Source organism: Apis mellifera, linkage group LG8 (assembly GCF_003254395.2).
Source record: "Apis mellifera strain DH4 linkage group LG8, Amel_HAv3.1, whole genome shotgun sequence".
NCBI lineage: Eukaryota > Metazoa > Arthropoda > Insecta > Hymenoptera > Apidae > Apis > Apis mellifera.
The window spans coordinates 4112700-4126810 of record NC_037645.1 but is presented as its reverse complement, the minus strand read 5'-3'; the positions used below and the strand labels follow the sequence as shown (position 1 = coordinate 4126810).

At 30.1% G+C, this 14111-nt stretch overlaps 1 protein-coding gene across 1 annotated transcript; it reads left to right on the top strand.

Annotated features, from left to right (window-relative positions):
• The first annotated feature begins 44 nt into the window (after nucleotides 1-44).
• Apime-ASTA (allatostatin A) lies at nucleotides 45-13238 on the top strand. Its single transcript, NM_001167709.1, has 3 exons — nucleotides 45-158; nucleotides 11585-11869; nucleotides 12906-13238. The coding sequence occupies exons 2-3, from the start codon at nucleotides 11609-11611 to the stop codon at nucleotides 13236-13238; spliced, it is 594 nt and encodes a 197-aa protein (NP_001161181.1). The 5' UTR covers nucleotides 45-158; nucleotides 11585-11608.
• Nucleotides 13239-14111: the final 873 nt, after the last annotated feature.

Below are 14111 nucleotides of genomic sequence, written 5' to 3'. Positions count from 1 at the left end.
GATGCCCTGATCGCCATATCCCGCGTAGACAGCAAACTCGCGACGCTCGGCGTCGATCAGACGAGCCTCGACACCCTTACATTGTGACCCACGTGAAAACGGAAAACGGTTCGATTCCCGGAGGGAGCCGCGACACGTCGCCGATTCTTCAGCAACAGGTGAGCTTCGCACACTCACGCATACACGCACGCATACATCTGTTTCTCGAATTTCGCGGAATTTCCGTTTTTGGATTGGATCGATGAGAGGATTGATTTTTTTTTTTTTTTTTTGAGGATTTATGTAGTTACACAGTTTGGAGAAAGGATGATAGGCTGTGAAATTGGTGGAAGAGTCAGGTTTTTGATGATGGTTTGATTGAGATTGGTTTGTAAAAATGATAGTAAGAGGTGAGTTTGAAGATTTTTTAATTTTCTTTTTTTTTAGTTAGTGAGATGAATGGAATAACTTGATGAGATTGATTTGAAAATAGTTGGAAAGAAGTGATTTTTAAGAATTTCATTTTCCAAAAAGTTTAATTAGTTGGAAATTTTAATTTTGTGAAAGGATATTGTGAAATTTTGGTGGAGTAAATTTATGATGGTTTGGTAAAAGTTTTTTTTAAAAAAGATGGTGATTTTGAAGAATTTAATTAGTTTATTTTTTAATTAAAATAGTTAATTTTGAGGATACTTTGATAAGGATTGATTTGAAAATACCGAATAAAGAATAATTTTGAAAATTGCAAAATAGAGATAGGATGATGGTGTTTCAATTTTTTTTGTAATTGAATTTAAATTATTAATAAGTTTTTCTTTTTTTTTAGCTTATGATTCATAATATAATATACTCTTAATTTTATCTTGATAGAATGCAATTTCAAAGAACTTCTATTAGAATTTGATAACTGTGAATATCTTTTTAAAGATATTTAAAAATTATTTAAAATTGATGAAATACAATTTTACACGACTCAAAACGATTGATGAGACAATAAATAAGGATGAATAAAAGAAGAGTGTGAAACGATACACCCTAATGATATACATCTAAAAGAATAAAAGTAAAAAATAATCTATAATCATCGCGTTTCTTTCATCAAACTTTCGTCAAACATAGTCTGTAATTTTTCGAGAGTGTGCATTCTTGAAAATTCGACGTTTCCATAATTGGATTCCACAGAATACTTTCGTTCCGTACAATTAGAGGCCCCCATGTAATAAATAAGAAGGCGATGTTGTAAAGGGGATTTATACTCTGATATTCTTTGTTTAACGTACGAATTTTTTTCAAACAAATAGCAAAGGTGAAATATTGAAGCTGTCTTCGAGAATGTTTTTGCAACATTTTTAAGGAAGCATCCTTCCTTTAATGCAGACGCCATAATACCATGGACGAGAAAGCTTTTGAGATATTCGACGACTCGTAATTTCCTCATTAATTATCGCAGAGCAGACTTGTAATTATTTTAAGCAGCGTAGGAAGCAAAAAGTTAAACTCTCTCTCTCCCTTTTGATATAAATTTCATATCAATTTTATCCTATATTTTTTTTGTTTGCTCTAATAGGAGGAAAATTAATTGGAAGATACATTATAGATGTAATTGCTGAAATTTGTGTAGAATTAAATTTTCCTGGCAATTGATATTTGAGAAATTTGAATCTTTCTCAAGAATTGAAATGATTGGACTATTTATATTTGGAATTATTTATATTATTTGATTTAGAATGGATTAGAAATTTGCAAATAATATTATAAATGTTAAAACAAACAGTGAAAGTTGTAAATATATCACGAGAAGAATATTTCAATCAAAATTAAATTTTAATTAAATTTAGTTTAAAAGCAACGTTTGTGCAACTTGAGAAATTTTTAGAAAAAAATATTTGTTCGGAGTTTGATTTATTTTTTTTTACTTTGCATTCTATTTAATTAAATATTGGATTCATTTGTATACAGATTTCTGCCACAGAAAGTTAATACCAATGTTGAAAATTATTATTAAAGTTGAAATGGATATTGAAGATAGACGATTATTCTGAAATGAAATTAGAAATAGTTACGTGGCTAACTTGAAGATTAAAACGATGAAGATTCAGTTTAAATATAAGAAGAACATTCGTTACCTCTCTCAGTTAAATAAGTTTTCTAATTAGTTAATCTATTAATAATAATAATAGCAATATTTAAATGAGAATTCTTGCGTAAAAACATATAATCATCGATTAATTATTAGAATCATTAAAATTCTGGAAAATAAATAATTAAGACGAAGAAGAACAGTCGAATTTAAATATCTTCGAAAAATTTATTGAATTCGTGCCTCCAACTATCTTAATTAAAACTTTCAATGCTTAAAATATTTTCCTTCTTACAGAGCAACAGGTGAGCGTTTTATCAGGATTATGAATAAAAACAAGAAAAGTCTTCTTACTTCCTCGATCTTATTTTTATCTAAAATTTTAGATAAAATCTATCGTTCTAAATAACGAATCGAAATATATTTTTCTTTTATTTTATTTTATTTGTCGTGTCATCAATCAATCATCATCGTCATCTCACTTTTATCGATTTTCACTTGGACAATCCTTGGACAAAATCGTTTCGAAGAGAGAGAGAGAGAAAAAAAAGAAAGAAGAAAGGAAAATTGATCGAGGGGAAAGTTCGAAGGAACAACTATAAAAAGAGATTACGGAAAAGTTTTGCGAAGATGCGACAAATTACGTGTCACAAAAGTGATATTGCCACCTTGTTCTTTTATTTCAACGAAATTCGAACGAAAACATTCTGAAAAAAAAAAGAATACGAAAAGTAATCAAAGAATAATTAGATTTTTTTTATAGTTATCACGAACACTTGTTATTGACGATTAATAAGAAATGAAAAATGGAGGGGAGATATTATACATATATACATATATATATATAAATATTATAATTTATATTTTTATCTAATTTTATTATAATAATAATAATAATAATTAAATTAACTTCTCTTAACTTTGATTGATTAAATTTTTCCAAATTATGAAGCAATGCAAATTTCGCAGAAGGAATTTCTTATTAATACTAGTATTTCGAGAATTTCTCGAGAAGATCTCTGCAGAATCTCACCAAGGATTATTTTAACACATGCGTTTCTTGATATTTAACACGTGCTGTTAATAAGGACTGTTCTTAAATATTTATTTAATTAATTGTTGTCATTTAATATTCCTTTTTAAAGTTATAATTTTTATACAGATCGTTGATTATATTTTGTTAAGGAATATAATTTCAAAGGACGAAACAATTAATGAATTTTATTCAAGATTCCAGAATATATTATTTTGATACATTTTACATAAATTTTCCTGGAATCCTTCTATAACTTCTTAAACTTACGATGGTTTAAAAATTTTTTTAAACTAGTCTTTAGAAAAACCTTGATATAACAATGAAAGTTTTACTAACTATCCACTTTCGTATTAAAAGAAAATTTTTATACTTAAATAAAGTTTTTAATTAATGAAAGTATATAACTAAAATATAATTTGAAATTACTAATTCCTTTGAATAATTACAAGCTGTTTCACAAACTGACTTTGATTTTTAATTGAATTAGATTTTGCAAAATTGATTAATCGATTTAGAAATATGAAATAAAATATTTTGTTTATCGAGTTTGGATAATTTTATTAAATAATATATTGGTTAATTTAAAAATATATAATATAAAAATATATTCAAAGGAATACTTATTGAAAATTTTAAAAAATGAAAGAAAATATAATTTCTGAATAATAAAAATTTTAAATTAAAAATTTCAAAGTCATTTTTATATAATCTATTTGTCGTTTAATTAATTTTTAATTGAAATTAATTGAAATGTCAAAGCTATAATTTTTAAATAAATAAACTCTATCATTTACAATTAATTCGATTTGTAAAAAAAAAATTTGCCTTCAAAAAGAAAGAAAAAAAGATCGAATTAAAATATTAAACTTTTAGAGATACAAATTTAAATAAACTTTTAAATACTGACATATCGTATACGAAATCTTTTCCTTTATATAAAAAGATATTAAAAAATTTAAAGGTCACCATCAAACTTATCATTTTAATTTTATTTTTGTTTAATCTCGATAAATGCACGTTTCAAAGCAAAATGAACTTTGAGACACATATTCGTTCAATATGCTCCTTATTAATAAAATTTTTTCTATCTACTTTATGTCGCATCGATACTAGCAAATAAAAGTGAAAAAGAGGAAAGAAATAAATAAATGCGAAATAAAATATTGGCAAACTCATCGGTAACATTCATCCTCGACATAGAAAACAACTCTTCGATTAAAATAAGATTTTTTAATTATCTCATCGAGGGGAGAACGAGGGGAAAAAACTTCGCCTCTTCTTCGTATCTTTTTCACGATACAGAAGCACAGAATTGATATCTAAAAACTTTCGTTCCATCCAAGTTTTAGCTGCCGAACAAGAAGAAATCGTCTCTTCTTTCGAACAACCCTCTCGATGGCTGTGGAATAATCGAGAACTCGTGTCTGACGCACAACTTTTATGTCGTCCGAGTTATCAAGATCTTACAACAAAATATTGGTTTAATTCTATTCGAACGTGATATGGAAATATAGAGAATTTTATTATGTAGTACCTTGAATCGTGAGTGTCAAATATTCCATATTACGATTTAATAGATGAATTATTTGTTGAATCGTTAGTTAATCTCAAAATTTTTTTTGTTAGAGATTGATTGAAGAGAATTGGAATGGAAGAAAGTTTAAGTAGTACAGATCAACGATTGTAGCAAGTGAAGTTGATCAATTGTTTGCAACACTTTTACATTTTACTAATAGTTTTATATTTCAAAATAACATTAATCTAGGAAGATATCTTCTTTTTCAGTGATAGTTTAAACAATTTTACAGATGTTTTGGAAATTGAAATTTACTGAATATATTATATATTATCTTTTCAAAATCTGAGAAATTTCTTAAATATTATTACTGTCTAATTACCTAAATTTCAATTAATTAAATTGTAAGAGAAAAAAAATATTTTCATTGTTATTCTAAGATTTTCTAAAATATCAAATATTTGTAAAATGTATAACATTATATTCAAATTTAAATATTTTCGATGCTCCTATTTTTTTTTTTTTTTATATAGGATTGTAAGACACAGTTATTAAATCCTCGTGACACGTGTTTGTTTTATATTCACGTATATTCGTCGCACAGTCTTTGTTTTCCAAAATGAGTGGAAAGGGTAGGAAGGGGAGGAGGTTGAAATTGCGCAGATCAGGCGAGGTTATTGGAACGACGTTATTACCAGACTTTTTGTAGCTTGCTATTGCTTATCTCGGTTACATGAAGTTTAAAAGTGGACTAATCGGCCTTCCATGAAAAATTTACCAGTCTCACAAGTATTCCAGTAACTAGGAGCTGCTCAATAAGAATACCCTGTTTGGTGCCACGTTGCGTTTTCATTTTAATCGCGATGTCCCCTTACGAACCGTTTTCTTTGTTCTCATGATGGTGACTTAGATAGATTTTGAAAGGTTATTTCAAGATAACAGAAAGTGAAAGAATTTTGAGATGAATAATCGAAAGTGCATAATATAAGTTCTGTGAAATTGCATAATCTTAGAACCAATTATTCTGTTTACAGATTTAATTAAATTCTTCTGCTAAATTTAAAATTTTTTGAAATATTGGAATATGTGATTTTTAGAAATTTATATGTAGAATCGAAAATAATTTTTTTAATCATAATTATTTAAATGAAAATTCTTGCAAACAATTTCAAAATGACTGGTAATGGTTCAAATTTACAATATCAAAATCTTCTTCCATCCAATAATCTTTTCCATCTGAATTTTTTAAATTCCATGTTACAACTTTCAAATGATTTTTCAAACGATGTGAATCGAACAAACGTAGATTTACTTTTCTGTTAATATTTTCATATCGCGAAAATATCGGCCAGTTTAACTGAATTGACATTTCCTTCTTCTCGTTCATTGAACCATATATTTTTCTATGGGACCAGCGATATTAATATGCTACATTCTTACGGCCAATTTCTCACGATAAATACACGTTCAACAACGACTGACCCAATTCAACGAAGCGATTTATAGCTACAAACAGTTCCAAATACGAAGCCATACTTTACCTCCCTGTTTTGTGTTTGAACTACTACTGCTATAACTTGGAAATTCGTTGCCATAATAGTGTTCATTGTATTGAATTTCTGAACTAGGGACATCGAGAAAGGAAGCTAGTGAAGACAATGATAAAAGTCTAGTAAGATTCCATTTTGAAATTTCGATGATATTCTCTTTGTTATAAATTTCTTACAGTGATATCAATATTTATGAAAGCTTTATTGAAAATTGATTTTTTATAATAAATATTATAATTAGAATTTAAATTTACATTGAACATTAACATTAATGATTAACATAAAGAATTTTTTAATTTCCAATTTAATTTAAAAAATTCGAACCAATGTTAAAAATTATGATTATTAATAATTGAAGAAGAATCTCGTTTTCCATTCATAATCCAATAAATCTTCGTTAAAAAAAAGTATGAAAAATCGGCAGTGATTCGTGAAATGAAATGAAAAATAAAAATCTTCGTTCAGGAACGATAAAGAAAAGGAAACAACTATATATGACAGAAGCTCGAACGAGTTAACGCTCGATTCGACGGTAAATTTTACGTCGAGAATGACGCTTTAGTAAGTTGGAGTAACGAAAGCAGAAGAGGAGAATAACACGAGAGGATGGGACCGTGAAGAATTCATAAAAATCCTCGTTGCATCGTCCTCTTACATCGACGACGAATTTCACGGATGAAGGATTATTTTCAATGATGGCGCTATATCGATCATGGTATAGCCTGTAAAAATCTCATTATAGGATCAAATATCGTATCTTCCTTTTTTTCCTTCCTTTTTTTCTTGTCTGTTTAAATATCAAATATCTTATCTCATTCCAAGTTAATCGTATCGCAATATTTAAAGTAGCAATTCCCTTTGATTAACGTTTTTTATACACAAATTTTGATCTAAAAAAAAAAAAAAATATAATTTCTTTATTCTGCATTTTCTTTTATAAGAAATCCCCCTTTGTTAAAATAATAGTTGAAGTCAGGTTAGATTTCGATCTTTAAAAGAATGTATAGAACGATGCACAAGTTTGTATGATACAAGAAAAACTAAAAAATAGACGAATTTTTCCATTATTTTTTGTTGTATGAATCTTTAATCTCCTCTTGTATGATTCATTTATTCCTTTCGAACTTTGAGTATTCGTTTGATCCTTTCATTATCAACGCACAGTTTTCTAAAGATAACAATACTTAACAATTTCAACGATGAATAATCTTAACAATTCCTTTTCAAGCAAAACTAAATAATAATTTCAGCAAATTATGAAAAATAAAATTTTTAAAAAAAATCTTACAATTAAGACTTGCAATGAAAGTATTTGCCGTGCCGGAAATTGATATAATGTTGGAAAAGTAGTGACGAGAAGATATGAGATTCTCTCGGACGAGATTTAATTTCACGCCGTACGAGATGTTTTTCCATCCCCCGAGGAGGGACATGGAAAGGTGACGTTAATCTCGTTTCCGGTATAAGTTGGTGTACGTTCAGTGGCCTGTCGATGAGATTGATGGTAATCGTGGCTGTACAACTCGTTCGAACCCTTCCAACCATTCTTTTGCACCTCTAAAAGAAAATCGAAAAGAAACAGGAGAGCGAATATGAACAATATGACATTCCGCAAGGCATCGAATCTCAAATTTTCCGGATTTTAATGTTTTAAAATTCCTCTCTCGTGAAGGAAGATATAAGATAAAATAAGATAAATTGAAAAATTCATTTAATCTTTAATTAACGAGATGTAATTTCATGAATCTATAGACGTGAAGAGAGAGAGAGAGATGTAAATTTTAAAAAATATTCTGGAAAGAAAAAAATAGTTTCGATCTAAATTGTGCCCGAATCTTGCAAAGGGTACCCCAGGGATGACTCGTCTATTTCATCAACGTCCAATCTCATTAAACCGGAAGAGGAGGGTAAAACTAAGAAGGGAAAGCGTGTGTGGGAGTCGATCAACAAGGGTTCTGAACGAAAGACAACTTAAAATTTCATTAACGAATCGTCGATGGGTTTACCCTATCAGGCATGCACTTCTAATCCCATTTCCGGTCGCTGAGCGTATCCATAGAGTATCATAGATGATTTCCTATCGCAATCTACTCCATTTTTCATAATTCATTTGGTTAATATTTGGAATGTGCTTCAATTTTGTTTCAACAAAGATCGTCGATACACAGAGAAATGATGATCTCAATTATATATTCTTACTTGTGGAAGAATTGTGAAAATTGTGTCGTTATTCTTCAAGTTTGATCATTATCATTTCGTTACTCTTTATTGAATTATGAACGAAGAAATGAGAGATTTCTTTTTCTTTTTTAAAATTTTTTTAAAAAGAATTAGAAGATACACTTACGAGATAGATTTATATGAATAAAGATAATAAGATAAGAGAAAATCTTTTGAAAAAATACGAGAATGAGAATATTTTTGAATAAGAAAAAGAGAAGCCAGAAGTGGATTTACATTTTAACAATTTTAGAAAAGTTAATTTGAATAATTTTATTGCGATAAGGAGAAACGAAATTTTCTTTAGAAAAATATATATATAAATCTTAGAAAAGAAGATTGAAGAGAGTGAAAAGAAAATTGTTATTTGAAGAAACATTTTGATAAAATAGTTGTATGAAAAAACTCAAGAAAGAATTGGAAAATAATTAAACAACTATTATTAATCAATACTTAATAAAAAAACTAAATAAATAAAGAAACTGTAGAGAAAGAAAATTATTTTCAAAAAAATAATAAAAGAATTTCACAAATCTTCGAATTCGAATTAAAATTAAATCATTGAAAAAAAGAATCAAAAATACATTGCAATTACAAAATTACAAAAAATAAAAAAATAAGAAATCATAATCACATCGAATATCCGCGATTAATCGAAGCTTTTCAAGGAATTTTCGTCAACTATCACTTAAAACATTTTTCAAACAATAATTGAATTAACCTTCACCGTCACCGAATTAGATGTATTTCGTATTACTCTTTCGTTATCGATCCAGTGATCTGTATTTGTTTGCATACATCTACACATATATTGATAATCATCTACTTCGTTACCGGTGCGAACTTAATCTGTGACGATATGTGGAAATGAAACAAGCTTATGAGTTTCGATTTAAAATAAATTGCAGGAAATATTTTAAATCGACACAATAACAACGATTTGTTAGATAAGAAGAGTGAATGTTTCAAATATATATATATTTATTTCTCAATTCAATTAAGAGAGATGATTTTTTTTTAAATGATTTAAAATAACATTTATACCTTTGACTTTTTCAGAATAGCAAAAGTTTCCCTCCTTTTGGACATTTAATTTTAAAAATTTTTAAATTCGAAATTTCCTAAAAGGAAAAAAAAAGAGCATCGCATTGAAAACAAAGCAATTATTTTTTAATTAATGTTAAGTTCATTTGCAAATTCTATTTCGCCCATAAATCGCAAAAAAAGGAAAAAACAAAAAATATTTTCAAAAAATAAAACAAGCCAGTCACGCAATGTACACGTGGTGTTGATGCTAGCTCAAAGCTACTGAATACTAAATCGATAACACGCCACGATACAAGACACGTGATCGACCAAATCTGATAACTCGTCCTATCTCTTTCCACTTCCTCGACATCCTCTCGGTCCAATGACTCGGTCGAATTCTTAATCCATTCTTGTCATCCAAGAGTTATAGAAAAACTTTAATGGACGGAAGGGGGATATTATTCAAAGAAATTTGCAATTTTATTTGAAAAATTTCCTCCTTTCCTTTTTTCCCCCTCCCTCCTCTCCTCTTTCTTCCTTCTTCTTCAATCGCGTTCAAGAGAAGATCGCAAAGTTAGATTTGCTCGGGCAAATTAACGCGAAGGAACGAACTTCCAAGATATCGCAATAAAAATACAGGTGTAAATTAAAAATTAAGTCGAACGGATGGCGAGCATCGAAGCACCTGTTGCGAGAAAGGTGCAAAGACAAGTTCGAAGGTCTCTTTGCTGCAGGATTCAATTTCGAGAGAATTAAATTTATCGAATTACGATGATTGATACGTTTGTTAATTCGTAAAATTTTCTCCAAGATTTTGTGGAGGTTTCATTTCTACGAAAATTTCTTGATGTCAATTATTGAAGTTTGTTATTGTAAGATTTTCCATTTCAAAAATTTGATTATCGATCTTCTTTTTAAATGTAGATTAATTTAGATCTTTCATTATTGAAAAATATTTTATTTAATTTTTAAGCAATATTTTATTTCTCTCTTTACAGTTACTGCTCTTTAGAATAATTATTTTTCATAGATCATCACATCATTCTTCGTTAATTTCATTTAATTTAAATCTCTTTGTAAATAGAATTCGTTCATAGATTTTTTTAATCAAATCTTTAAAAATCTTCATTCAATTCTGAATTGCATCAGACAATTATTCGTGTTTCCCTATTTTTTTCTTTCCCTTTTATCCTTTATCCCCCGAAAAAAAGATCACAAGTTGCAAATTGGAAAGCGCAATGTGGTTAATTCTTCACGATTTATTTGGATATCCGGCGAATCCAAGTATTCTTTCAAAACAACCACGAAACGATTGTAAATCCTGAAAATTAAACGAGATGAGCTCTCGGAAAGCGTATATTCCATTTTCCCCTCGTGTTGCCCTCGTCCCTCACGCGGAATTGCCACTTTAAATCGAGGCCGATTTAATTTCTCGCAGAAATGAAACGGTAAACGTCGCCACTGAAATTTTCACGAGCCAACAATCTTCGTATCCAACGATAAACCGTGAACCGAATTTCTGAGAATCGAAAATCTTGGATAGGAAATACGACGATCGAACATTTCGTGGAAAAAAGAAAGGAATTTCTGGTTTAATAAATTTTACAAATCATTTGAGAATTTTCTTTTTAAGTAAAATCATCGTGGCTTGTAATAAAGATTAGAAAATTAAATAAAAAGAATCAACAGTATCAATGATAAATTTAAACAATTTGTCTACCATTAATTAATATGTTAGAACAATATTGAAAAGATAAAATATTTTTGAAAATATATCATAGATTATTAGTCTTCTTTTTCATTAAAATACGATTTTAATATGAGATATAGAATGTGGTAACAAAATTAATGGGATTTAGTAATTTAATAATCAAAAATTTTCGAACGAAATAACACAATATTCGGAGAAGTATAAATTCGAGTTAGCAAAACCACAAATATTAGATACGTGGAAAAGCAATTTTCGAGAATCCGTGTCATTCGCTATTCATCGCGACATTTTCCAACTCAATTCTGAAACCTGGAAACAGATTTACTTCGAAATCAAAATGTTTCTCCCTGAGCGAATAAAATTATCCGTGCATCAAACTCTGAGAATTTAATTTTAAACTATCGTTTCGAATCGATCGATCGATTTCAATTGCAATCCGTCTTTTTTTTTTTTTGGAAATCAGGCTTAAAGAGAGGCAGAGTACAGAATGAGGAGCAGGACAAGTGTTCTGACATCGAGCTTGGCTTTCCTCTATTTCTTCGGGATCGTGGGAAGGTCAGCGTTGGCTATGGAAGAAACACCAGCCTCGTCTATGAATCTTCAACATTATAACAATATGTTGAATCCTATGGTGTTCGACGATACCATGCCTGAAAAGAGAGCGTACACTTACGTCTCCGAGTATAAGAGGCTACCCGTCTACAACTTTGGGATTGGAAAGCGTTGGATCGATACCAATGACAACAAGGTGAGAATATCACAATTATTAAAATCTCCATATGTGAAGCAATTCAAGGAATCATAGGAAGCACAATGATTCTCAAACTTCTATAAAATATACGATCGATAATTTACTCTAATTTTCAATATTTTTCTTTTTCTGTTAAGGTAAATATTTACTCGTATATTATTTGTGCTATACGAGTGTAAAAACATGAAATTAAATTTAAATATCTATATATATATACTTTAGATCATAAAATTTAGAATTTTCGTGTAAAAAATCGTGAGAAGAAATCAAGAATTTTGTCATCAAAACCCATTCAGAAAATAGAGAAAGTCATCCCATTGAATTCCCTTTTTGATTTATCCCGATATCTCGATCCGTTCTCGAGATACAAGGATTCAAAGTTCCTATATACGCTACAAGGTAAAAATTATGAATGGATCCGCGACCTAGTGACCTACATATTTTTCCTAGAAATGCGTACTACGCTTTTTTTCCAGGAATCGCGTCTGATGCTTGTCTGGAGTTTGGGCTAGGTCAGTGAGACGAGGGGCGAGCGAGAGGTCCGAGTAAACAACAAGGACGAGGATAATAAACGATCGAAAAATTACCTTTTCCTTTACACGACGATATCTCGGGAACCGGAAGTCGTATCGGGATAAATCAAAAAGCGTTTTAAAGGGGAAAGATCCGCGCTTCCAACGATCTCTCACCCATCCCTCTAAAGTCTCTATCTTCCGAGTTATAGCGGTTCAAAGTTTTCTTAATTTTAATAGGATTTAATCCGAGTTTTTAAGCCGAGTTGTGTAACAGATATATATTTATTCCTGGAAAAATATTACCTATAACGATCTTAATGGCGTATCAAAGACTCTGAAACTGATTTAAAAGTCAAATCCTCTGATCCTATCGATTCTTCGAAACCTTTGTAACCTTCTATATATATATATCATCTTCTTCTCACGAGGTTTTCTTCGATTTAAATTTTCCATCGAATATTTCCTTACCAAAAAGAAGTAAGAATCTTATCCATTCTCGAAACATTGTGTTATTTCAGAGAGGGCGCGACTATTCGTTCGGGCTTGGTAAACGAAGACAATACAGTTTCGGGCTGGGGAAACGAAACGACAACGCTGACTACCCGCTCAGACTGAACCTGGATTATCTTCCCGTCGACAATCCCGCGTTCCATTCCCAAGAGAACACGGACGACTTTCTCGAGGAGAAACGGGGAAGGCAGCCTTACAGCTTCGGATTAGGGAAGAGGGCGGTGCATTACAGCGGTGGACAACCGTTAGGTTCGAAGAGACCGAACGACATGCTCAGTCAGAGATATCATTTCGGACTTGGGAAGAGGATGTCCGAGGACGAGGAGGAGTCGTCGCAGTAGGAGGGGCCTTCTTCCGAGGGGATATCGGTCGACGACTCGTCACCACGGTGTGTCGCCGACGTAAAACGGCAATTCGTAGCTCCAATTCGATGTCGCTGAGTTTTATTGTCAGACGAAGTATATCGATTACGCAACAATAAAGACACATTTTGAAGTTTCAACGTTTCTCTTTTAACACGAGTTCTTTTCGCTGTTTATTGGCTTGACCGGGTAAAGAGTCTCATCGAGACGATAATTTTTCGCTTCTCTTCTATTCAAATGTATCCAAATGCTTGTTATTCCTTCGAACTTGTACTTGGTGGTTTTCAGTGAATCAGTATCTTGAGAGCAAAGAATTTCTCGTTGTATAATTGAAATTTTTTTCATATTGGAAATTGGTTAAGAAAGGAGCATAGCAATGAAATACAAAAATTAAAATAGGGAAAGATACATCATATTTTTCGAATATTATTTATATTTATCTTCGATTTTTGCTGGTGCAATTATTGTATACAAATCTTACGATTGACAATACAATTAACTTATTCTTGCAATAGATTTTGTAAATAAATTATAGATGCTTGTGCATTTGTAGTATTTTAATCCATACGTTGAAAAATTTGTCTTTCAAAATTTATTAATTTTCTTTGATCTGATTAATCGATTTGGGAACAATTCAATAATAAGATATAATTTACGTAAATCTTATTCTTCAAAAAAAAGTGTTCCTTTTTGATCATCTCAAGAGAACATGCTTCTTAAAAAGATAAAAGAAGGATATAAATCGAAACTCGAAGAAGCTATTGCCATTTGTGCGATTGAGGATGAATTTTTCAATAAAATTATTGTCGTTGAACAACATCCACTTTCTTCTAACTTTTCATTCCTTTCAAG

Excerpts from the sequence above, each read along its gene's own strand:
- Apime-ASTA (NM_001167709.1), top strand. The coding sequence starts at position 11,609 with ATGAGGAGCAGGACAAGTGTTCTGACATCGAGCTTGGCTTTCCTCTAT. Across the intron at positions 11,870-12,905 it reads TCGATACCAATGACAACAAG|AGAGGGCGCGACTATTCGTT; the intron begins GTGAGAATATCA and ends GTGTTATTTCAG.